Source organism: Gallinula chloropus (assembly GCF_964237585.1).
Source record: "Gallinula chloropus genome assembly, chromosome: 1".
Lineage (NCBI taxonomy): Eukaryota > Metazoa > Chordata > Aves > Gruiformes > Rallidae > Gallinula > Gallinula chloropus.
This window is the reverse complement of record NC_140085.1, coordinates 155773813-155801114: the sequence shown is the minus strand read 5'-3', so window position 1 is coordinate 155801114 and position 27302 is coordinate 155773813. Positions and strand designations below refer to the sequence as shown.

Genomic DNA, 27302 nt, shown 5'->3' with positions numbered 1-27302 from the left:
CTACTCCCGGCTCTCGCGTAGGACGTAGGAGAGGCCGTGCTTCCCCGAGGAATCGTAACTGTCATGGTAGGGGAGGCCGACCCACTCGGGCGGGTACGTCGTCGTGCTGTACACGAAGCACTCCACGACGCCCTCGGCAGCTGCCCGCGCCTCGCCCGCGCCGCCCTTCCCTTCCCACTCCACCACCTCGATTCTCATCAGGGTGCGCTGGTACATGTCTGGGCAGCCCTCAAACTCATCCAGGAACCGCAGCATCTGGTCGTCGACCGAGTAAATCTCCCCAGCGACCTGGTGTCCAGTCCCCGGGATGTTGAGCATGTACGGAATGTTGTATTTTCCTGCGATCACCAGCGGGTACTTCTCCACCGTGCGGCCCCTCCCCTGGAATTTCGCTAGCCCCTTGGCCGTGTTGATCATGTGCTTGTAGTTGGGCTGGCCCTTCTTCAGCGTGCCGTAGACGAAGACACGAGCCATCGTACCTGCAAAAGCAGCTGAAAGACAAAGGCGGATGTTACCTGCCTGGCTGCTTTGGCCAACGCCGGGACGCGCTGTACGCACGAGACTGGGCGCGTACAGAAGTGGCCTCCTAGCCCCACACCCCATCTGAATATCGTACTGAAGTCAAGTCTCTCTATGAATTTTTCAGTCAAAAACTTGAACTGTGCCAAAGAGACACCAGGAGAAAGTCACTGGCACAGCTCTTTGCTGTAATCAAATCACAAGTCCCAAGGTTTCCCTCAGGAATCCCCAGTGTCACCCAGCACAGCCCTCAGCCTCGGGAAAAGCACCAAACCTCATTTTGTTTTCTTTCTCGCCATTGCAGGAGCTGTGGTGGAACTATGTGTGACGTCATGCTCAGTAACAGCCCAAAAGCAACCCAGGAGCCATCCCTATGACCGAAACACGCTCCTCTTAGCGTGTCCTTTGAGGGAGGGGGAATTGAAAACCAAAAAAAAATCACGGTTCAGCTCAGCCAGACAGACACCTTCCGACGCCGCTCGCTGCGGTTGTGGTTTAAGTAGCCCAGGTCAAGGCCGGTTATTACAGCGTGTGGGAGCGAAGCCACGTTTTTCTTTCTCTCCCCTCGTCAGGGTGGGCTGGTTGTTTTTCACAGCCTGAACTGATGGGCTGGGTGACACACTGCCTGGGCCGTGCCATCTCTGGGTGCCGTCCAGCAGGGACGGGGGAGGTGCCTGCCCCGACTCCCCAGGCACTTCTGCTTAGGCTCTGCTGTCACCGTGGCCGCGGTCGGGATTTGAGAAACAGCATTTTGTTCAGTGGCAGAAAAGCCTGGATGCAGCTTGGAAGTTTGAATGTCGTCTCGTTTCATGGAAAAAGAAAGCACAGTGGCATTAATTATCTGAGAGCAAATTAATGCATTCAGACTTCTGGTTGTGCCTCAGTTGCACGCATTCGATGGTGGGACTTGTTTTTTTTTTAAAAAAATCTTAATTTAAAAAAAAGGGACAAGAAGAGTTAGCAGCACAGTGCTCGTAGCTGCAGCAAGCTGACTACGTACAAACTGGGGCATCCCCAGACAAACAGAGGACCTGTCTGTCACCAAGAGGGATGAAAAGGCTTTCACGCCAGCCCTTACAAGCGAAATGAGGCACGCTGGCGCGGCCGCGGGCGCATTTAACTGCTGTTGAGTCATTTCACGGACACGATGAAGGATTTTCGGTAACCCCAGCGCCAAGGTCTCACTGCCAGTTCAAGGACATGTTTGTCCCACTCCTTCAGATGAGAGGAGCGAGGACAGCCTTCCTCCCTGGTGGCTCATAAGTGACAGACTTCATTTGCAGAGCTGGTTCTGGCTTCGCAGGCACCTTCACTCCTCCTGGCCAAGCTGCGCCTATGTTCTTCCCATGTATTTACCTTGGGGCTGTGCTGGGAGGGGGATGTGGTATTTCGGCCCTAACACCACTGGAAGCTATGCCAATAACACTGTGCTCCTCCCCTCTTCCCCAGGTACCCCAAAGTGTTCAGGCACCTGAAGCAGCCAACCTGGAGCTGCTCTAGCCCTCTCCTGAAAACAAGTCCCTGAATGATGTTGTTCAACATTTGTTTCACCTGTGAGCATAAACCACTCAAAATCGGTTTAAATGGGATAAAAGGCTGGCTTCACCGAAAGGTAAGGGAGGGGGTGGAGAAGGTACCATCATAGTTCCTGGGTTGTTTTTCACACTGTGCCCTATTCACCCCCTGGTGTCTCTGTAGGGCAGAAGCAGTCCTTGCACTGCTCGATGGCCTCCCATAGTTGAGCCCTCGGCCACTGACTGGGCAGAGCCCGAATGGCTGGGCCGGGCACCCAGCACCAGAGCAGCGCCCGCGGCTCCTTTCGGAAGGGTCATTAAACGATGTACTTCAAGTTTGACAAAAACACTCAAACCCAGGCTGGATGTAGAAAGCTAATCTATCTTCTGCTATTTACTCTTCCTTTAGTAAACCTTTAGATCCCACGGTTACCCAAAAGGGTGCATTGCCAGCCAAAAGCAGGGTCATTTAAACCCCGCAGCAGCAAAGCAGTTTCCCCCTTGGTGAAGTAAACAGTTTGTTCTGTAACAGAAGACAGTTTTCCAAGCAAAACCGGTGTGTGCCTGGATTTACTGGCAAACAGCTTTCGCTTAAGGAAAAGAGATGGTGATGATTTTTCCACCCTGTATTTTATCAGATATACTTCAGCATAATTTATCCTTCATGACATTAATGAGGTGGGTTTTGGTTGGGGTTTTTTTTTTTTGTTGGATGCATCCAATTCCCTCAATAAAAAGAACATTAATATTTAGTTGGTCTGACTCCCTTTTATAAGAAAAATCATTACCTTTCAGATTGTGTTTTGAATAACAAACACAGATCCTTCAGGAAGAAACTTGTCCCAGTGGGGATTGAGAAAGGATCAGAGTTAAGCACTGAAACATGCAATTAATTCCCATTAGGGGATTAGGGCACTCGTGTTCACTTTGAATCAGAAAAATGAATTGTGAATTAAATTGTTCACAACCAAGAGGTTACTTGTCAGAGTTAATAAGTTAAAAAATAAAAAGGGAAACCTAAAACGCACATAAAAAGCTCAATAGCGAGTGCTGCATCTGTAAGAAAAAGATAGGCTTCGTTTCCATTAAACAAAAGCTCCGTCCCTACTGTACAGCTGGAGTAAGTGTCCAGAAAGTTTGCAGGGAAGAGAGTGCTACCCCTCTGGAAATGGGAAATCCCAACGGCGCAGCAGCTGGCTGTTCAGAAATATGGTGTTTAACATCACTGGGAAGAAACACGCCCAGCATCCCTGTGCAGGCCCTACAAAATTCCGTGCCAACAAAGCTTGCAAGCCCGGGTTTGGATACGTGTTTCTGATCCAGCATTCGAGCAGATGGATTCAGCAGGCAGCACGAGCGGAGATGGGAGTGGGAATCTGAAGTTCCAACCAGTTTGTGGTTACAGAACCCGTGAGGCTGACGTACTGGTACAGTGGTGGCTTTGCAGGCAGGCGGCTGCTGAGCTCCATCACACAGGATGGGCTGGGCGCAATTTCTCCTGCTATTAAACAACCCCCCCACCCAAAGCCATGCTCAGACAACCCCAGCTGAGGAACAACTGAAATAAACCTGGTACAAACATTTCTCTCCACATAAGACACACACACAATTCTCTGTGCAATACATCTGGTCTCCGGCGCACCGCGTGTTGCGGTGCCGAAAGCTGTGGGATGTGTTGGCATCGTTTGGAGCACTCGTGTTTCGTGGGCTTTCAAATCATTTTTAGCCACCTTGTGGCAGGAGAGTAAAGAGCAGAATTTTACTTCAGGGTCATTTCACAGACGGCTCCCTTTGCAGAATTGCCAACAAGAAGTTGCCTTTTCTCACTTAATCCAGTTTGACACTTCTTACCTACATCAAACCACCTAAGAGGAAAAGAAAACCCACCAAAACCCAAATGACCCCCATACCCTCCAACTCTATACTGAGCGTTAGCTGCCAGGACAAAACCAACCCATTCAAAAGGTACTTTCATGAAATATTCATGCTAGAATGATTAAAATTTAATAGGGAGGGGAAACAGGAGCGAATTCTGTATGTCATCGCTCCAAACTATTTCTTTCCAAACGAGGATGACCTGACGAATGGCTCACAGGATTGATTACTAGTTGCTTTGTTACACAAGATGCAAAGACCAGAAAATAAAGTCCCTTGTTCAGGATCATGAGAAGAGAAGATGCTGTTGGGGCAAATAACAGCAGCTTGTAGCCAGTGTCCGGCCAGCGGCCCAGGCTGCTGCTTGGCATTAACGCTGATAGGGCCTCCTCACCATATTGATGCCTGCCCCCAACTACCAGTGGGGCTTCAGGCCCGGGTTTTAGTGAGAGAGGGAGGGGCGGCCACGGGCTGCACTCGCCCACAAAACCAAACCGCCCCAACCAGGCTCTCAGCTCCCAGGTTGTGCCCCAGACAAGACCTCGCTGCCCCAGCAGCAGCGGTTTCGACAACAATCCCCTTTTACCACGATTCAGTGACTGGGCCACACCAGCTTCTTCAGAAGATAAAGCGGCGGCGCCTGCGCTACGCCGGCTCCAGGGCCGTCTGTCACCCCAGTTGCGGGCGTTTTGGTCTTACTTTGTTGAAACTTTTTCTCCCAGCTCAGAAAATACCCATTTCTCTCCTTCCATACAGTAACATTATTTTCCCTTGAGAAAAATTCTCTCTGAGTTGGCTCGGTGACCAGATATAGTTACACATTAATTCTTCAGAAGTTTCTTAAAACTGTAGGAAACAGGTGAAAAAACAAAATGCCTTGAACTTTAAACTTGAGCCCAGTCTGTTTGAATGAAGCGAGTTTTAAGGTCACTCTTCACTCAATGCTAACTTTCAAGAAGGACTAACATGCCAGAGAGGACTCCTGGGACTGCATCCTGTTGGTCCTTTGATGCTTTCATTTTGTTGCTTGCTATTTTCTTTATAGCACAGACAAGGGCTTCCTGCCCGGGCCGACCCCTTTCCAACCTTGCTGAATACCTCGGAAAAAGTTTATGGCAAGACACCTTTCTTACATTAACCACAGAGGCACCAGCGAAACGATGGCTCCTTTGAAATCAAGAGGTTACAGTCCCCTCGCAGCAGTCGTCCGCTCAGGAGCGGCGAGCTGCTGGTTTGTGAAAACAAACAAAGAGTATTAGAGTAACCAGGAGCCATGCTGGACGCTACCAGGCACCACCTGTAGCTCCATGTAACCTACTGCACATACGTATTTTACATCCCAAACCCAACAAATATGCCTACTGGAGTATCTTGGAGGTATGTGTCACTGGGAGGCAGTGCAAGGATGCCTCTCCTTTGGACAAGCACCAGTCACAGCGCTGGCTCACGTGCCTCGCGCTCACGCCGTATCACAGCAAGCGCTTGCCTTCTGTTTGTTCCAAACCGTTTCAAATCACTTTCAACTCTACTGTGTAGAGAAACTTCATTATATGAATTTTTACTGTTACCAGAAAGAGTGTAATGTCCAAAGTGACTGTTAGGAGCAGCTGCTGAGGCCTCCACGTGGCAGTCTGATAAAACCACCACACGCAAGAAAGGTGCTGGGGATGCGATGCAGAATCACAGAATTGTAGGGGTTGGAAGGGATCTCAAGAGATCATCGGGTCCAACCCCCCTGCCAAAGCAGCTCCCTATCTCATATTACAAAGATAGGCATCTAGACAAGACTTGAATATCTCCAGTGAAGGAGACTCCACCACCTCCCTGGGCAGCCTATTCCAGTGCTCTGTCACCCTCACTGTGAAAAAGTTCGTCACAGTGAGGGTGACAGAGCACTGGAATACAAACGTGCTGGATACAACAGCCTGCATCTCCAGCCAGTGCAAGGACAAGAAGGGGTGGCCAGCATACTAAAGGGACAAGAAAAAAAGAGGATGAAGAAAAGGAAAAGTCAATGGATGTGGACAAATTGAGTTTGGAGAAAAAAATGCCTTCCCCCCCCCCCAAGAACATTATATCAGTGCTATTGACTGTTTTGTCCTAATATTAAGTAATAATATTCAGTATTATTGGTTGAGCTCAGACAGAACATTGTATCAAGTTCTTGCTACCACAGTTCTGAAATTTGTGGACTACAAAAGTAGTTAGAAAGGGCTCAGTCCGAGCACTGAGAAGAGTCCACAACTGGTTTTTTGGACACAGAGTGAACAAGCTGTTCAGCTTAACTGGCAGCTGAGAAGAAGGGACGGTTCATTCTCCACGTACACGAACACACAGCTGGGCAACATCTCTGCACTGAAAATAATTAACGTGGACAGGAACAGCTTCCTAATTGTAAGAACAGATGAGGCTTAAGAACCACCACAGTAAGACCCCACAAAAAGTGTCCCCCCAACTGAGGGTGGCCACAGCAGATACCTTAGTAAGAGCGCGGGTAAGATGGCACTGATGCATTTCCAGACTTGGGTCCAGACACCTCCTAGGCCAAAGGCCGTGGTGCAGAGGCCTTTTGCTCCCCCGAGCTTGCACGACTGCTTCCACGAATGGCCAGCAAGCAGCCCCATGCCTCCACTCCAGGTGGGTGCAGGAGACACACAGTGCTTTGGGTTTTTTCCTGCCTCCCTGTTGCCTGCTTGCTACATCTGATGACTCTTCCTCCAAGCCAGCGCACCTCCACCTTTGTGCCACCAGGTAGTTTTTCATGCTGATGAGTCCACGCGTATTTAACAGAATGGAAAAACAGCCCTTACCTGTGATCACCTTTGCCACCTCTTCCTCTAACTTTTCTGGTTCTCCTCTAGATTTTTGCGATAGGGAATCCAGAACTAAAATATCTGAGAACAGATAAATCAAGGCTTTATATAGGGATACAAACCATGGCTCCTGTTTCGTTCACACTCCTTTCCCCCAGTGAGTTTTTGACTGCTGTTGAGCAACAGACAGATACTTTGGAAGACTGTGACGATATGTCAGACATCTTATTCTCAGGTGGCAACTGGGGTGTGAAGGGTTTACCAAAAATCCAACAGCCTTGAAGCCATTAAAACTCGAACTCGTGAAACATAATAGCTATCTGTCCAAACTATCATCGTAGATACTACAGTTAATTTTGCCTTAGGGTGAGGTAGCAGACTAGCTGGCTTCTTAAAATCCCACTCTGTATGGTGGGGCCTTGTGATGGTGTTTCAAGTAGATATTTAATTTAAATAACATACATAGAAATGCTTCATTTTTGCACCTTTAGCATAGGTGTTCAAACTATTCTGTCTACACAAAAGGGTAAAAAAACCCAAACCGGGGCATTACCCTTGAGCACCAGCTCGTCGTTACAGGAAAGAAGACGAAAACAACTTTTGATAGGGCAGCCCTGCTATGCCAGCCCTGCTGCCGGTACCATTTCAAATGCTACTGTGAATTTGAAGTGGTTTCCGTCATTGACATGCAGAGCGAAGCCCGGGGTTTCAAACCGCCGACATCCTGAAACTCAGGACACAGCCTGCAGCTTGGACGGGTTCCTCGCGAGGTCAGCACACTGATTTACATGCCAATACCCAGAGCGGTCAGTGCGCTGTTTTGGACCAAGAAGAGCATCCCAGCCTGCAAAACATGGCAAATGCTTTGAGTACCTAGGCATGGGAACGTATTTTTCTCCACTGAAAAGATTGTGAGAGAGAGAAGAGGAAGGGAGAAAAGATGGGGTTTGTGCAAGATCGGGACGTGCCTTTACACACGGGAAATGGGGGAATGGCTGCACGACAACGCTCTGAGAGGAGGGGAGAGGTGACCAGGTCATGGCACAGCCCCATCTCCTTGCTCTTTGGGGCTGTGACCGAGCCTGGAAAGGAGATTTTAATTAACCCTCCATCTTTTAGCAAGAGCAGCCTCCCACCTACGCCTGTGCTCCTACTGGTGCCACAGAAGGGAGCAGTGCCTCTGGGCCCAGCCCTGTAGTCGGGCGGGTGCGATGGCAGCCGGACTCCCCACCGCTCCAGCCAACAGCTCCACGGGCAGCAGCAGGGCGGCTCTCCAGGATGGGCTCTCCAGGGCCAAGGTGCCGCAGCCTGGCAGTGCCGTGCAGAGGGGTCCCTGCAACACGCACCCCCCCCCACCTCACTACAAACCAAGCGAAGGTGCAGGTGTTTCGGGAAATAAAATCTACTCCACTAAATGAGCCAAACAGCAAATCCAGGTATAAATCTGGGAACGGTGTCACACAATGCTGAACTATTTATTCTCTGGAAACTACCTACCTACCTACCCCAGTGCGGACCAGGTACCTCCGATCAACGCAGCAGAAACGAAGAATCGGAAAAGCTCCAGCAGACTGGGTTTTTTCAGTCTGCAATTCCTTGGGGAACTACAGGCTGCTTTTAAGGGCCAGGGAAAGGTAATTCGTACACATTTACAGCCTCCACGTGTACACACAAGGATTATCTACACAGAACCACACTTTGCTTGTAAAGCGTTAGTGGCCCATGAGAACGAGAGGGGAAGATTAAAGCCAGCTGTACTGGAGGAACCACCGGATTCAAACACAAACAGTCCTTTAAGTATTCAGCCAGGACGGGTACAGATGGTGTGAGGTAATGGCCAAGCACATTTGCTGAGAAGCAGGGTCGTACGAATTTCGTGAGGTTTGGAAGGGGTGGTAGGTAATATGGTATACATAGACATATAGAAGATAGCTGGTGGGTTTGTAACTGTATGCATGCCACTAGGTAGCAATGGAAGTTGAGGCCCTTCCTCACATTTGGATGACCACAGCTGGGGTTACTAAGGGTGCACAAAAAATGTGGAGTATTTGTATGATACTAAAGGAAAATTTTAGAAGTGCCAGTTTGCTGCTACAGCTCTGAAGCAAGTCAACCCCCCAGGCTGGAGACAGACATTGGACAAACAGTGGAAAACTTGAAAAGATTAAAAAAAAAAAAATCATCTTTCTGTGTGATACACAGAAATATTTTCCTCCCACTTCATTTTTCAGGTCAAGTTTTTGAAAGCTAAGAAACTGAATAAGGGTGGGGGATTTTTGGGGGATGTGTATGTATGTGTGTGTGAGGGGTAGTACTTGTACCATCCTTGCAGCCTGTGAATAAGTATGATGTTTAACATGTGACATACTGGTAAGAAAACAAATCAGCTCAACAGGCTACCCCGGGAAGTGGCTGAGTCACCACCCCTGGGTTATTTAAAAGCTGCATAGATGTGCTAAGGGACGTGGTTTGGTGGTGGACTTGGCAGTGCTGAGTTAATGGTTGGACTTTTGAGATCTTGGAAGATCTTTTCAACCTAAATGATTCTGTGATTCTATTCTAACTCATTAACTAACTGCAGTAATTTTATTTGCCTAATTAATTAAATGTGTATTCAAGTCTGAAAAACTGGGTAGGTAGCTTTGTTTAATGAAAAGACTTAATTTCTCTCTTTCACCATTTTCTAAAGTAATAAAAGGTAAGAAAATACAAACCAAAACAGAGCACCAAATCAGAACTACAAAGAACCATGAACAGATGTATATAATTACTTCAGTCCCACTGAGGCATATCACTTCTGTTTAGAAATCAGTACTGAGTTTACTAAAGAAAAGATAAAAAGTCACATAGCATCATGAAAAGAAAACTAATGAGTTATTTTAACTTTCCTGGTCTTGACTTTTGTTCTCCCAAGAAAGACTTGAAAATGAAATCTGAAAAAATACCTCATCTCCTCCTTCATTAACTGGGAAAGCATCCTTATCTCAAAGTAAATACATTTACTAGCCAGCTACTTTCTACACAGAGGAAAAATACATATTCTGGGGGCATCTAAAAAAGCCTGAAAGGTAATTGCTTTACGATCCAGAAAATGTTCTGACCAGAATCTCAAATATCCTCCTGCCTTGTTGAGTCAAAGATAAGCAAGGTGACAAGAAATTCCAAAACTGTGTTTCTGTTCTAAAAGGCTGTGCTGAATGAAACGTTTACTTTCAGGTAAGGAGTGGTTTGGTCTCTGAAGCTGAAACAGGTTCTGTAGTCTGATGTAAAATTCTAACACAGGTCTGTATTTACTGAAGAACAAGGAAAACCAGCTAGGCAACCAGCTATGTCAATGGAAAGAATTCCTTATCTCTACTAGATACACACATACAATTGCCAAAAAAGAAAAAAAAAAGCTATTTTGGTTTTGCAATGGTATGTAGAATTTACTCTAACTGGTCTCTGGCAGTGTCCATGATCCCTGGAAGGAAGCCTTAATGAAAGTCACCTTAAACCAGAGGTCTGGGTATAACAGGAGTACATTACATAATATTCATCCATATTACACAGGCATTAATATGAGATGATAGAATTATTTACAAATAAGATATTTATATAAATGAAAATATCCTTGTATATGCTGTGCAGCCTCTTTTCACTGACCTTTGGGAAGGGATTTCTGTAACTAACTTGATAAAGGAAGAAGAACAGAATCAAGTACTGGAAGTAAATGAGAAGGGAAATAATATGCAGCGTGGTTCTGAATGCAAATTAAAACAACCTCCTTTGACAAGGGTAATGCAATGGACTTGGAAGTAAAAGACTTCATGTAATATGCAATGAAAATCTCTCTGGAGCAGGTCACAGACAACTGTTTATGAAGGGAAAATGGTAACGGGCTGTATTGAAAGGAGTAATAAGCACAGACAGACGTTACTCGCCATATTCCTCAGGAATCAGTGTTATTTCATTAGTAGTCTTGCCACAGCAAGTAGTTGTGTGCCTACTGTATCTGTGGTCGATGCATCACAAGGAGGTTTGGTTCCTGCTACAGACACACTAGATGGCCTATGAACCATATAATTGAAGTAAGATAGAAGGTACAGAAAGATATGCTTAGGGACCACTTACAGTAACTTCTGGGGACTCATTGCTCAAAAGCAACGAAGGTATCATAGGGTATCTCAACTTGGAAGGGACCCATAAGGATCATTGAATCTAACTCCCTGCTGCTCCCAGGGCTACCTAAAACTAAACCATATGATTAAGTGTTATCCAGATGCTCCTTGAACTCTGAAGGATTGTGCTGCGACCACTTCCCTGGAGCCTGTTCCAGTGACCAACCACCCTGTGAAGAACTTTTTTCTGTAAATCCATTCTGAACTTCCCTGACACATTTCCTCATGTCCTGTTGCTGGTCACCAGAGAGAAGATCAGCACCTCTGTCTGCTGCCCACCTTGAGAAAGTTGTAGCCTTCTCTTCTCCAAGCTGAACAAACCAAGCCACTGCAGCTACTCCTCCTAGGTCTTGCCTTGAGGCCTTTCATCACCTTGGTTGCCCTTTAACAGTTTGATGTTCTTCTTATATTGAGGTGGGGCCACACCAGTGTGGCATAGAGTGGGAGATTGATCTCCCATGACCAGCTAGCTATGCTGTGCCGGACACACCCCACAACACAGCTGACCTTCCTGGCTGCCAGGGCACACTGGTGACTCATACTCAACTTGCCATCAAACCAAACCCCCAGATCTCTTTCTGAGTGGCTGCTGTTAGCCTCTCATCCCCAAATTTGTATGTATAACCAGGATTACCTCATCCCAGGTGGAGAATCTAGCTCTTGCTCTTCTTGAATTTCATAGGGTTCGGGATTGCACAGCTCTCTAGTCTAACCAGATCTGTCTGTAAGGCCTCTCTACCCTCATGGGAGTCCATAGCTCCTCCTAATTTAGTATTACTGACAAACTTAATTGATGTACATTCAATTCCTGCATCCCGATAATTTATAAAAACATTAAAAAGCACTGGCCCTAAAATTGAGCACTGGGGATTGCCACTGGTGACTGTCCACCAGCCTAACATAACCCCATTTACCATAACTCTTCGAGCCCAAACTATCAGCCAATTGCTCACCCAACTTTTAAGGGGCTTGTCTAACTGTGTGCTGGGTATTTTGTCCAGAAGTAGCTTTGCAACAAGTCTAAGAATACCTCATCTACCGGCTTCCCTTGATTAGATGGATGACTTGCTCATAAAGGAAATGCTTTTGATATTTTGGTTGATCACAGAATGATGACTGAATGAAGCCAAGATGTATGCCAAGAGAAAATAATACTCAAGAAGAATCATGTGTATTTTAGAGTCCTCAGAAATTCACATGCTGATTTTCCAACCATTCCCATTCCGAGTTTTTCCTCTTCTCACATGAACGAGTATAGGGATGGTAGAAGTAAACACCAGCAGAGGACATCATCCAACTACAAGAGACTCACATACCAACCATCATAGGGCAGCACAACTGGAACAAGCATTTCAAGGAAACACTGGAACCACCACAAAAGGTACCAGTAAAATCTCATTTAGCAACCCGCAAGAAAGTCACCTCAGTTATTCTCAAAAACACCAATGAAAGGCTCAACAAGGGAATGGTGTTTGTTTCCTTGATCATTTGGGTTAACAATAAAGAGATGGAACAGCTTAGACTTGAAAACAGATTGTTCCTCTTTTACAGCTGTGTGAATTGCATTATCTTAGGGCAGACATCTATTACCTCTTTTTCTGCACTTATGGATGCCTGCATTTAATGATTTTAGCTGATCTTGTGCACTTAAAAGTTTTTTTATGCTCCAGCACCAGGTAATTTTGTGCAGGATTTTCCTTCAGCGGACCACATGGTTTCCATCTGCAACATGTTCTTGCATCATGCCAGCATACAGAGTAGCTCAAAAACAGCATTCTAGGGACATAAGTTTTTCAAGTTACTTTGGGCACACATCAGAGCAAACTCACATACCTTAAGGTATTCAAATATCTAGGGCAGTGTCCAACAACACTGATACATCTATCTAGACTCTGTGTTGGGAAGAGAGGAGGGAAGGCAAACATATATATAATGCATAATGTCTTGAATGTCTCAAGCTAGGTCTTAAGATGTATCCAATTTAGGACTGGAGCAGGTCCCAAGCAATGGTGATTAGGCCTTAAGTATAAATTAACATATCCTCTGACTAGCTTTAGTATCCTCCTCACACACCCCAACTATGGGACAAAATTCTGAGAAAAATGCACAGCTGAGCTGGCTACATCAGTAGTGAGCAGAGCAGACTGAAGGGGGTGCATGAAAAGGGGAACTGCCAAACTAGTATCCACTGCCTTGGGACATGAAGCAGAAGTGACAATGGAGACACTGTATGAATCCTTTTCCTCCAGCGTTTGCTCTGGAAATGAGAAAACAATTCATACCCATTGAAAAGGGCTTTATTTTATTCTTCTGCTTTATTAGGATCCCACCTTTCCAGACAGGTCCCAAGTACCCAGTAATATGTAGAGTATCCCCCAGTTCACTTCCTTATACTTCACTTTTTACAATTTCAGTGTCTGTGAACAGGATGGGTAGGACAGGAAAAACAAGTCCTGGGGCTTCTCCATCCTTCAAAGTGAAAACTTTCTTCTTGCACTGGGATCAAAAGAACCATTTTCCACACATACCTCCTCTCAGCACAAACTGCTATATAAACCCAACAACTGCCCTTCTCATTAGCAACTTTCCCCCTGTTTTCAATTTATAGCCACCATTTATAAGTTATTTTTCACAACAATTTAGTGAAAGAGAAGAGCTTTCACTAAAAACCTTGGAGAAGTCAGCACCGTGCTTTTAAAAACAGCACTGTGCTTCTCCTGAAAAGATCTTGGGCTCAGAGCAACTATGGTCTGGGTGTTTCAAGAGAGTTCTGGGCGAACACTTGTGCACCCTCACATCAAATACATTTCACAACAGAAAGCTGAAAAGGGGCGATTTCAGTATCATATTTTTGGACTTATGGTGATACTAACTGAAAAAATAAAGATAAACCTTATCCATACCATGTTGAAAACATACAACATCATCAATTAATTGCTTAGTCTGACTTGGCAGTAGAAAGTTACATTTCAGCTCTTGAACAAATCAAGTACTGCCCTCCCAGTGCCATTTCCCATGCTCAAACTTGTAGTACAGGCGTCCCTGGTAACCCCCAGTCCCCAAATACAGGACTATGTTACTATTCCAGACACCATTTGTCCCAGATTTGACAGACAGTACCTAGGGACATTTGGAAATCTCAATTAATTTTATTTCTGCATTCTTGAAGCAAATAATCACTCACAGCTGCTAATTAATGATAGAAAAACTAAATAATAAAATTAGAGAGTTCCACTAGATGTAAGTCAAGAAACAGGGTATTATTTAGAATATGGGAAAAAGAACACATAGAAGAATTTGTCTTTTTGATATGGATTAAAAGACAGGTAATGTCTAACAAATCACTTTTGATCTTCAACATGTGAACATTTCTTTTAAAACAGATAACTGAAATTACTGTCACATGACAAACCTTCCCTCATTCACCGTTCAGGCCACGATAACTATCAATTAATGAAGACATGCTTCTGAATACATAATGCATTTCATTTTTTACTTTCAACACCTGGTGTCACCAGAATAACGCTGTATATTTCTGAAATGCACTGCAGTTGTGTGTGCTTTGATTTTAGGGCAGTAACACTTCAAAAGAAGTGGAACCATAGAAAATGACAGGAAGCGATGCACATAGATGATTTTGGTGGTTAAATGACACATTATCAGCTAACTGACCATGACAGCCCATTTTAAAAAATGAAACTCAAGGTGCCTGAAAGCCTCCATCCCTTAGTCAAGGTCAGAAAAGGCCTGAAGAGAAGTGAAAATTCTGCTGTATCCCTGTATTTTGGGCAAGCTAAACCCTCACCTGTTTTGCAAAAAGACTTTATCTGGTGACTTCTGCCACACCTGAATTTGGCTAATTGCAATCAATTTTGTACTGGCTAATCACTGCTATTCTGTCTAGTCTAGGGCTGTATTAATCGGTTATTATGATGGTCCCACTGAGAATAGACAGGGGAGTGATTTTGATTGATCATTGTGTGGGGATCCTTGGATCTCCAGGACACTAAATAAAAAATTAAGTATCAAAGAAGATTTAATTATTCTCAGTCTCTCCTTCCTTCCACTCTTATCAGCAAGACAGAGCCAATAAAAAAGTGACAAATCCATGGAAAATGCAAAAAGAGTCAGAATTGGTGATCCTGTATTTCATTAAAACAATAAGAAAGCACATGTATTTATTGGCTTTAAACTTTAGATAATGGGCACAAAAGAATTAAAGCTGAGTTTTTGATGCTTATTTCCAAATGGAATTATGGCAGGCAGTGAGATCAACTGGTATGATTTAAGTTGTACTATATTTGTGATGGTTTTGTTTTTTAAATATAGCTTTTCAGATAAATTACTGACAGAATCCTGAACTTTTGAAAGAAGAGCCATAAGCCTGTTATACCAGGAAGATTGAAAACGCTGTATTGTAACAAACTAATGCAGTGCTTTAGAGACTTCAGAACCTTTTCATTCTATTCTGGAAGAAAAGTCTGCATCAGAAAACAGAGGAAGATGTAGTCAAGATATTTTTAATCCATTTTGTAAAAACGTATTCAGACTGACACTTCCCTTCTACTAATTACACAAGTTTTCTACAGCAGACTTTCCAAAGGTCATACTGCCTTTCAATATTTTTCAGTAAGATACAGGGGCTCCTACACGTATGGTGTTTTCAGGTTCTAGTCCAACCAGTGTGGATTTTAAAGCTAGGAAATAAAAGGTTACATTAGATACAGGGATTACTTTTGGGTGAGCACATATCTAGGATCTGTAGACAACGCTTGGAGGAGAGGAAATCCCTTTGCTCCAGCAAGGCACTCACTAGCTCTTGACTGATTTGGGAGGCAGAAGGGGGAGACTGCTTTTTGATGATAGGAGATCACCTAAAAGGAAGACTGACCAGCAACACAACCTTGAATACTGCTATCAAATAACATAAAACCCATATAAAGAAGAAAACAAACCATGAAAAAGCTGAAGCTTGGGAAGAGGGATGCTGAGCCATTAATAAAAAGGAGCTTTTCTCCCAATTGCTTGATTTAAACAGATGTTAACATAGACAATTTAAATAAAAGACTACCTAGTTCTGGTGGGCTAACAGTGTTAGATGGGTTTTACATGCATGATTTATTTAGTGTAACACCACCGCTTGTTCTCTCCAGCTTCTGCAGTATTTCAGGACCAAGAACCCCCAATAACAACAAAAAAATGCACCAGAAGTTTCCTGTGAAACAAAGCTTCAGTTGTTTTAGGATTCCCTAGACCCTCATCCCTTTTTTAAAAGGAAAAAGAAAACCAAGCATAAAAATCCCACAAGTCTTAAAGGACATCTTTCTCCCATTTTCTCCCCAAAGATACTAGCATTCAGTGGTCACTGGATAAAATGTGCTTTAAACTTGTCATGAACAGGAGCAGAATTGAAGTGCACTTGGTGAAGTAATACACAGGTCAAAAAGGTTTGCCTAGAGCTGCTTAGCAGAGTCACCTGACATCTCCTGCCTGACCTATGCTTCCCAGGAGAGGCCGAGCAGCCCAAACACACTGGGTGAAGCTAATGAGGAAAAGACTGCCAAGGTGGTCCTAGGAGACACCACTTGGATGGAGACACCTACTGTTTCCAATATCATTTCCTATGGGAGAAAGAAGGGGTGCAGAAGTGACAAACGTTTTATAATTGACATAGAAAGAGCTTCCTGCCTCTACAGCTGGTAAGATGTGTGGATGCTAAAAGCAGTCATCTGTCTTAATCTACACACCAGTTGTTTATTTTGACCTTGGTAGAACTTTTGATGCTGTTGCTTATGATATTCCCACAAGCAAGCTAGAAAAACACAAACTGTTGGTACTTAGGTAAAAATATGTTTAGAAAGGCTACTTAATATTGCAGAGGTTCACCTCAAACTGGACATATGTACAAATGCTTTTAGATTAATTTCAGTGGCAGGGAAATGCTGGTTATGAAATTACTCAGTGATGTGAAAGAGGCAGGCAATGCCACAATGCAGAAGGCTGCACGTGCAACTACTGACACAACCGCAAGCCCTCCCACAGCTGTTGATCTGCAGCAGCCATTCAAGTAAGGCCAGTGCAGAGTTCCAAGATTAGCCCGGAATAATCAACTGCATAAACAGAATCTGTGGAAAGATTAGTGTTAACAGCAGTTCTGCAGAAAGAGGTTTGGCAGTTGTAACGACCATGAACTCAACATGAGTCAACAACATGGTACTCTTGGGGAAAAAAAGTATCCTAATATTTACGTACAAACAGGAGCATCATTAGTAAGGCACGTGAATATAACCTCCTGATCTGGTCACAAACTGAGCGTTATGTACAGCTTTGAGCACTGTACTTACACAGAAATGTGACAGAAAGACCAGGGGGAGCAATCATAGGTCAAGAAAGCACAATTTAGGGGAATATAAGAGATTGCACTGTGATTACTTATTTTAAGCAATTATTTTAAAGTTGTGCCTTTATGTACATGAAAGCATACTGTGACAGAAAGAGAGGCACTAAACTACTTTCTACATCTACTTGGACTGAAGACTCCCTGAGCTTAAATTCCCAAGACAGACACTAAGACTAACCATCTACTGGTAAGCAAAGTGCCTAGGAAGAGCCTCAACAATGCAGGAAAGTTTGAAATCTTTTACTACTAATTTCAACAGCAAGTTAGTCAAGTAACACCACTACTGCCAAAGTTGCCTTTTGCCAAGGAACTGGTCTGGACAAACTCTTAGGTCTCATTTAAAAAGTAAAAACACAAGGCAGTTTGATCCACATGCTATGCATGGAAAGGAACACTAGGCTTGTGGACACTGATTTTTTCATCCAGTCATTAGATTCCTGCTACCTCAGGAAGAGGTCTCTAGATCCCACTATGCAATTACTTTATTTTGGAGGTTTTTTTTTTTTCCCCAAATAGCAATAACTCTAAAAAGACACAATATTGGATTCCCACTCATTCCTGCTGCATGCAGGCCCTCCTAAATTCCCCCTAAGATACAATCTTGAGGTTCTATATTGAACACTCTCTCACCCCACGAATCTTGCATTGCTTTCTGCATCGTGACCCAGCTTCAAAAGACCAAGTGCTCCCAAGAGATGTGGGTTAGAGCCCTTGGGACGGAGGGCACACATCTGATTTTTCTGAGTTGTGGGAGATGGCACAGTCAGAGACTGTTGCTAGTCCTGAAGCTGGCTCTGGCACACAGAGGGTATGTCTGACTTGGAGGCAAAGCAGTGCCAAGCCAGCTGTACATCCTTGGTGGATAAAGTCACTGAAAGCAGGCAAAGTGTGAGAACTACCCAGGCACTGCCACAGCCTTGAGAACAGCTGCACAGCTCACCGGTACCATTCCCCCTCTTCAGCTTCTGCTTCTCAGGTACTAAGCTACACAGGCTGGTCATTAAGATTACTGGGGAGTTTATTCCTGCTGAGAGATAAAATCATTAATCTTAAGACTGTCTGCTCCACTCTCAGTGCAAATATTTCCTAACGCTCTTCCCTGAACACACTCCTGTGGCACCACTACCACCTAAAGTAAAAATCCAGCTGACAATGCAGTTGGACTGATGGGCTCAGTATAGCTAGTGTAGAGACCTGAAGAATGGTGGGGGCAATGTCAAACAATGAATCCATCCTATATATAATCTCAAAAATTAGCCCAACAGATTAATTTTTGATCTGTCCAATGCAAAACCAAATTACCTGGTTTGACAGGGTCATGAAAGGCAAGTTATCCTATAGGCAGTATGACCTGCTCCTTACTAATCGTATCAGATCAACCAGGTCACGTGTCTGATGCACCATGCCACAGACCCCCGTTTAAAATCAGGCTACAGCAACACTGTTGGTCAACTACAAAAAAACCATTCCAAAATCAAAAATTAAAATATCTGATGAACCTAGAATTGAAAGGTCAGTCATGGACTTTGTAATTTAAGTCTCTCATAAGATTTTGAGCACAAAGTTCTTTTATCAAAAGAAAAACTGTAATTAACAAGATTCAAAACTAGACATGACTCACCCTGTCAATGAGTAAACATCTCCTGTGTTCATAACAAGCCTGTGATAATAATACAGTTCTGCTAAAGGCAGCTAAATTATAGAGCCTAGCTGAGCTTTCACCTAAACCAACAACAAAACAGAAACAGAAGTTACAGATAAGACATATAGATTATAATTTATCAAATTAGAGATTACTGTATTGATAAATGGAAATTAAGAAAAAAAAACCTTCTCTGCATTAGCAGTTCACCATGTACGAAATTAAAGATACTTGATGACACCCATTAACGTAGTAAACTGTCATTAAGCATACTTAATTAAAAGATATAAGAACTACTAGCAGTAAAAGAACAGACTAGATGAGCAGATGGATCGAGATATATTTTGACCTAAATTTCTTGATATTTCGACAAGATAAAGGTAAATATAAACAAGAATAGAAGGGAGAGGAAAAAACAGCCAGCCAGTATATCTCATTAAGAAGCCCCATGCTAGAAAGATGGAAAAACACCAACAACCTCTTTTCTCTCTTTACTGCACCTGTTTGTTTTCTCCAAAATGCTTTGTTTCTGCTAAGCAGGTTTCCTGAAGTTTCACATAACTACATGAATAATAACATTACTGAGAAATCTATGATATCTGGAAACACAACCACGAAATAAGGCCCACTGCCATAGGGCAGTTTAACCAAAAGAAAGAAATCAGTAAGCAAAAATAAAATTTAAATCTCTTACATGTTGATTTTATGTTCTTTTTCTCTTGAGTTTGACTCCTCTTAGAGACACCAGTTAAGAGCACTGGCTTCTATCTATGCAGTCCACAGAAGGCAGAGTTTCTTCTTCCCAAGCCCTCTATATCACCTTCCCCACCAAAGTTTGTAAGCACGTAACTTTGTGTTACTTTTCATCTTTGAAATGAGCTACAGAAAGCTTTAGTTAAGATTTGGCCAGTGGCTGGATTCATCTTCTGGAAGTTTCTGTAGTGGGTATATTTGAACCACACCACAGCAAGCACTGCAGCCTTGGAGCAGGTTAGTGGCTTGGTAAGTGAAACACGCATGTGCGTAATAAGCATCCTGCTAGGATTTACTCACTGAGTAATTTTTCAGCTAAAGCAAGATTAGGCCTGGGGCTTCACTTCAGAAATGTTGTCAAAACATTTTTCCCATTCACATTGTTTTTCAGTTATTTATACATTTTCCTAATATAGTGCAGGCATAGTTCTGTTACACCCTCAACCCAGTGTAAGACTTCCCAAACAGGGTCTCCAGAGCTCACAGGCAGCACAAGACAAAGCAGGGCTTTGCACTGGAAAAAAAGGACTGCTTCAAAGTGCCTGTTGCCACACTCCATACATGTGCTGCACTCTGCTCCTTTCCAGTGAAAATACAGTGCAACGCTGAGCTCGATTCTCACTCACTCTACAGAAAATATAAGTTCTGATAGCCTCAGAGAAAATCAATTGCAATTGATAAACACTCTTGAATGTATTCAAATGCTGACATTCAGATTACATTTCCCACCTAGTAACCTCCCATAATCTTTTCCCTTCTCTTTTCCAGGTTGTTGCATCCTCTTTACAGTTCTTTCTTTGCCCAGAATGAGTTCTGGCTTAAATTGCTCTTCAAGCCACAATCTCCCTTGAGCACCTGTGCAGGCATGCAGTCAGGGGAATAAGGAAACCTAATGTCTATATCCTTCTCCTATCTATAAATCCAAGGCTATCACATCTCAGCTGGCAACCATGGCAATAATTTTTTTTCAGCACTCATCTGATCATCTGTATCCAACTGCTCTTGCTTAAAACTCTTTTCTTCAGTTGCCTCCAATTCTTCCACCCACGTAGTCTGGTAACAGTTCACCTCTGCACAAGTCCTATTACAAACTTAAATCTGATCTCGATGATAAAAAAATACCTGAATCCAGTCATTTTCTCTTCCATTTGTTACTATGTTTTTAATCCCTTTCTCTACCCTCCTAACATTTATCTTCCTTTTCCATGAGCTTTTCACAAAAGCCATGAAGGATTCCTACTTTTCCCCAGACCGAAACACTGACTGGAACCTGTAGTGGTGCTGTAGAGCAGTGTCCTCTTGGTCCAGGTGAACTGGGTTGGGTGAATCCAAATGTGAGGGCACGTCCTGGGGACTCATTCGGTGTATTGCTGGTGTGCAGCCCTGCAGCCCCTCGAGCACAGGGAAATAAATAAAAACTGGAGGCCAGAACATCACCGTAAAAGGGAGGCAGAAGTTACGAAGAAGGACAAGCAGAAGGCTCATGCCTAGCAGCATGGGGATGGACTGCAAGGGGAAGAGCAATTACATGCTGTTTTACAAGCTAAAATTAGGGAGATCCCACAGAAAGGGGCTAATATCCCCCTACTGAACAGCTGTAAAGATGCTGACACTGAACCAGTTACTTTACTGAGCAACATCTGGACTTGCAAACCACTTGAGTCTGCAAGTTTGCTTTCTTGTGATAGCAATTATTTTGTAACTTCTAGTTCAGTAATTGCAACTATGGATGCTAAATCAACGATTAAACAGCCTTAAATGCTTCCTTTCAAGCCTGAAGCACACGCTATGTGCTACCAGACTCTGAAATGTTTTATTCCAGCACCCGCAGTGAATTGCAGGTCACGCAATTAGTTAAATTAGCTTAAGAGACAAAGCTAACAAAAGAATTAAAAGAGTTAATTTAAAGAATAAAAAAGAAAATTAAAGACAAGAGAATTACAACTTCAACCAGGGCCCTTTGTGTACTTTGGCCTATCTACCTACCATTTCCTTCTACATTAAAACAACCCATAATTTCTTCTAATTAAGACATTAGCTAATGAAATTCTACCACGGCCTTATTTTTATATCACAACTAACCTGAATCCTTTGCTCATCACTAGGTCTAAACGTCACTGAAAACCACCTCAATCACCGTTTTTCCAACACAAAACCAAACCAAGACCCTCATCCCTCACTCACTACTTGCAGCCTCACTTCCAATATAACTTTTCTCAGCAATGTTTTGAAGAAAATTGGTTTATTTCCATCGTCCTTCCAGCTTTCAGTATTACTGTATATGAGGACTGTGCCTCTCCTGATGGGAAACTATATCTAACCCATTACCTTTGATATCCAGAGAAATTCACACATTGTGAGACCCAAGCAACAACCAACTGTTATTTGCCAAGTTGCAGTGGACAGAATCCATAGACACAATTACAATTAAACACTGATTTTAGCGGTAACATTCAGCATCCACACTTATAGCCTGTTTAACATGCAATTAAACAGCAAACACTGGGTTAAATGTAACAGAATTCAGAAAGAACACTACTGATGACTCCTTGTGAACCAGAGGGTAGTATTCACCTCACTTAGCTTTACTTTCCTAAAGTTCAAAGCCTGTAGGCTTCACCAGTTGATGCAAAGAGGTGCAAGCTGAATCTCTTGCACCAACTGAAAACCAAACTCACAGTTCAAATGTAAGCCTGTCATCTAAAGAAGCAGATGGGAGAGGGGGCAGTGATGAGGGCCAAACAATTCTCAGTACTATGCCAGTAGAAAAAAAAGCCAACTTCAAGTCCTGCATACAAACTGGTCTGCATACCAGAAGGTAGAACGTATCAAATGACAGATTTAACTAGATACATAGACAACTTGTATTCCCTATGATGCAGAAGGCTGCAGCAGAGTTGCAGGTTGATAGCCAGGATATGGGGAGATACAAGAGAAAAGATTGAGTCCAGATCAGCAGCAAAAGGTATTTTGGAGAAAAGAGAAGTCTTTTCTACTACCCCTCCAAAACACTACTCAAATTGTCCATGATATCTTTACCAGAAAGTAACATAACACCAAGAAGTATTCCCGAGACTTGTGGAAAACACGAGCAGTTTTAGAACCATGATGAGAAATAAACACCTATGTCTCCTTCCTCACTAATGGGTGAGTTCAAGCCCTGACTCTTTCTGGAGATTCAGGACTCAGCCAGCAGTGAAGTACAACAGTCAGGATGATGCTGGCTGGGATCCATGTTTTTTGTAACATCATAATGATTAACCTGGGCACATCCTTACCTTCAGTCTCATGAATACACCTTGATGAACAAAGACAGCAGCAAAGACAGTGAGCACCCTGCACTGACAGGAGCATGGCCAGCAGAATGAGGGCAGCAGTGACCTCCCTTTACTTGCTGCTCATGAGACCCACCTACAATCTAGTTTGGGCACCCCAGTAGAAGGAAGATATGGATAATGGTCATGGGTCAGAAGCACTTGGTCAGTGAAAAGCATCTCAGGAAACAGGGCTTGTTCAACTTGAGATGGTTTTGGGGTGACCTAATAGCAGTCTTCCCGTAGCTATGAGAATTTATCCAGGAGATGCAGCTAGGCTCTTCACAGCAGTGCATGTGGGAGTTGGAGAAATGACAGGTATAAACCAAAACAGGATTGAGGAAAAGGGTTTTCGTGGTGCAAATATTGATGCAGGCTGCCCAGAGGGGCTGTGTAGTCTCTATCCCTGTAGGTTTTCAAGACACATCAGATAAAGCCCTGAACAGGCTGGTCTGCTTTGAATAAGGAGGTTGGACCAGACTCACAAGGACCCTTCCTACCTGAATTATAGTACAATAAAAGTTGTGGGACTATCAGACTAGACAAAATAAGTGGAGGGAAAGAAGATAAATAGACTGGTCATTACTCTGGTATTATCTGATAGCATGCACACTTAAAATAGAAGTATTGTCCTAATACAGATCCTCTTCCACAGCTGAAGCCTGGCACGGGTGGGATGATCTCCCTCAGAGTGGCAACACACAGTGCTGGAAAATGGAATGCTTTGGGGAAGGGGTGAGAAAAAGCTGATTCTGTGTGGCCAAGAACTTCGGACAGAATGTCAGTGATACAATGGTAACTCTGGCTGTTTGCAAAGAAGATGAGCAAGTACAGTCAAAATGCTGCAGAGAGGTAGTTATATGGGTAATTCCAATGGAAAAGAGGTATCCTGTAAGACAGAGAAGTCAGGAGAGACACTGATATTTAAGATGTCTTCTCAAGATGTTAAGAACAAACAGCTGACACATTTAAAGAAATTACAATGGCCAAACATCTTAAATGTGAAGGCATTCTTGAAAAAAACTGTAATGGTAAATTGACAGAACGTTGCTTTATGCTGGTGTAGTCTATGCCCCTTCAGCATTAATTGTTTTTTGGAAGTGAGGAAGAGACCTCTATCTGATATGGTCCATAAAATGTAATTAAACTTTTGAAGTGAAAAAGAGCAGAAAATTCTAACTAGGTACAGATTTTAATTTAAGAAAAGTGGTTTACTACTGCTTGAATAGTTCTCCTTTTGGAAGAAAAAAACCAAGTATGAAGCATACTCTTTAGAGACAGAACAAAAAAGGCAAACTCAATGACATGACTACATCCACCCATTTCCCCTGTCTCTTGTTGAATTATCCATGTAATACTTACCCCCTCTGCCAGAATGCTGCCAAAAAATTGTGAAAGGGTAGGAAAAAGAAAGGTGGCATCAGTTCATATAGAAAATGCATCCTGTCATGGCAAGTGTGCTCTGCTTAAGTCACTTAAAATGTCATACAAGTGTCACGTTCAATTCTACTTAAATCAAGAGAGATATGAAAATTATTTGACCAGGCTTGAGTTCAAAGAGCATTTAGAACACACAACAAGACTTGAATAGAAAAAGAGGGAAAAAAAGAGTACATTGCTCCAAAAGGGACTATAAAAACTGAAGTGAAATGAAGTGTTGTTTTGGTACAGGCAGTAACTATTAATGCTGCTTATGATCACACAAGCAATTTGGCTAATCCATCAGAGAGTAAAAGCATGCCAGACCTAGCAGAGAGCAAATGCCATGCCCCAGAATGTGTTATTCTCTTCATTCACCCTCATGACTACACCTTTGTGCCTGCACCTACACTCCCAAATTCAAAATGCAGTTCAGGCATTCCAGTAATCTCAGCTCCCAAAAGTTCCCCAAGAAGCACAAACGCAACTGTATGAACAGCAGAAGAGGCAAAACTCATGGTTACGTCAGCAGTCAGATGAAAGTCATTTTCAAGAGGAAGCTTCCTTGGAAACAGGCAGTTGGGTTACTACTGGGAATCATGAAAATCTATAGACACAGTAGGGAACATTGGTTGGAAGGGACCTTTGAAGGTCACCCAGCCCAGCCTCCCTCTCAGAGCAGGGCTAAAGCCAACAGCGAGCGACACTTTTTCAAGGGAAGAGGCTGTGCTCAGCCTCAGTGGGTGGGATGGACAGCAGGACGCCTGGTGCGAAACCAGGCCTGGTTTGTGCCCCTGGTTGTCTCTAGAGGCACCAAGCTTTCCACGCCAAAAATCAGCTAAGGAAAGCACGAACTGACATGATAATCTTTTCTAAAGGATAAAAACCAAATACTGCAGTAAGCAAAGCATTCAGAGAGGTATTTCTACCCTGAATCGATCGAGAAAACAATTGGCAAAACCCCTCTGACCACACATATAAAGAAGTCACCCAAAGAAAATTTCTAAGCAGCAGATGACACAACAGGTATTAACACCGTGACCCGTTCTCTTCTGCTGCAGAGCGAAGCTTTGCTCCACGTTCCAGCAGTCTCAAAACAAACTCATCAACAAGCTCAAAGAAAGCTGCTTGCAAAGTCGGTGTAGAACACCAGGGTAATTTGCAAAGCGAGGAGCACACAGGCTGCAGGAACCCAAGCAAAATGAAGTATGACACACATATTAAGTAGTTAGTATGTCAGTGATAGGGTGCAGAGTATGTAATGTTAGCAAAGCACATGAAGTGTGGGGTTTTTTTGTAAAAAAACGCATTAACACCCTTGACAATTCATGTTTCAAGACTGGCAGTAACAGAGGCATCTGTTCTGTTTAGCTTTTATTTACTGATAGCAGTGGAATGCTGTAAGACCCTTCAGTAACAAGGCTTGTTAGCTCTCCTATGACTGACAGTTATGATGGAGCAAGGGCAGGAGATGAGCACTAGCTGACAGCACTACAGACACAGACAAGGTTTTGAAGGCTTTCCTCAAGGGGAGGGGAAGACTAAAGATGGAAATAGGCTTTTTTTCATTCAGACATGAGAATCGTAGAGCATCTCTTATGTCACACAGCAAACAACTTTGTGAAGAAATCACTTTTCCAGGTTGATTGCCTGTTGCTTAAACTAGAGACTACATAAACCAAGTCTGGTCTTGACAGGGTCCTACATGAAACAACTATGTGTATCTTCTACGTGGAGATACCTCCTATGCAGAGACATTCATAGTTGTGCCTCTGTATGTTAAGTTCTGTCTAAGTTGCTACCTCAGTATTTCCAAGCCACGGCAGAAATTACAGAAGTAGCAAATTAAAAAGCCCTGAAGCAAAAAATGAGGAAGTTAATTGTCTGGAGTTAACTCAGATACAGCTAAATGAACTTTAACTCCAAAGCAAAAGGTTTACATAACTCTAAAATGGAGGAGGACACCGGAAAAAATGGGGAATTAAAAATATACTGAGATAAAACCCCATTAAGATAAAAGAGATCAAAAAAACCCAAACCCAATCCAGTCCAGTCCAATCAACGCAGGCAAACAAGGTAATTCCCTTAAGTGTTATCTTGTAAGGTCATGGGCATCAACTGCCACAGCTTCTCTTCATCTGCGATATCTCAACTAGTTTCTTTCTGTTCTCCCTCTGGTTTAGATACTCGTTTCTCCACTCCACTTATCCTCCCGGGGCAAAGGCCTGCTACCTAGATGAGCGCCTGGGTCGCAAAGCACACTGCCGGCCGGAGGACGCTCTGAGCGCCCGAACACCAGGGGAACGCGAGGTGCTCGTTACCTGGGCCCATCGCCACTGTTTCAAGCTCAGGGCTCCGGATCGCTCTCCCTGAGCTACGCGGTACTGCCGCGGCAGCCAGCGGCCCCCGGCTCGCCGAGGCACGCTGCCGGCAGGGACCTCACAGGCCTGACGCGCCCCGGCGGGGGAACAGGCAGCGCCGAGTCCGGCGCGGGAGCTCCCGGCCCAGCAGCGGGGGACGCTCCCCGCCGGTGCCAACGGGCCCTTCCGTCCCACCGGAACACTTCTCCGCCGCCTGCCCGCCCCCACTCGCTCCCCCCTCCGCCAGGCGATGCCCCCGGCCACGGCCGGGCGGTGAGGCAGCGCCAGGGGGACGCCGCGGCCCAACGGCTGCCGCGCGCGCGGCCCACTGGCCGCGAGGGAGCTCCGCGAGCGGCGTACGGAGGGCGCGCGAAGGGCACCGGCGGCTCGAACCGCGCGGGGTCGCCGCGTCACGTGGCGGCGAGGGCGGGCCGCCCCGCCCCGCTCTCCCCCCTCAGGCAGCGCCGGTCCTAGCGCGCACCCCCCGGCGGCCCGCCGCCGCACTCACTCGCCAGCACAACCGGTGCCTTCGC

The 27302-nt window shown here is 44.2% G+C and overlaps 1 protein-coding gene across 1 annotated transcript; it reads right to left on the bottom strand.

Annotated features, from left to right (window-relative positions):
• On the bottom strand, positions 1–27302 carry GGACT (gamma-glutamylamine cyclotransferase; the record flags this gene model as incomplete). The annotated part of the gene is made up of 2 exons (XM_084279591.1): positions 27278–27302; positions 1–491 (listed from the first exon to the last, which is right to left on the bottom strand). The coding sequence occupies exon 2, from the start codon at positions 472–474 to the stop codon at positions 1–3; it is 474 nt and encodes a 157-aa protein (XP_084135717.1). The 5' UTR covers positions 475–491; positions 27278–27302.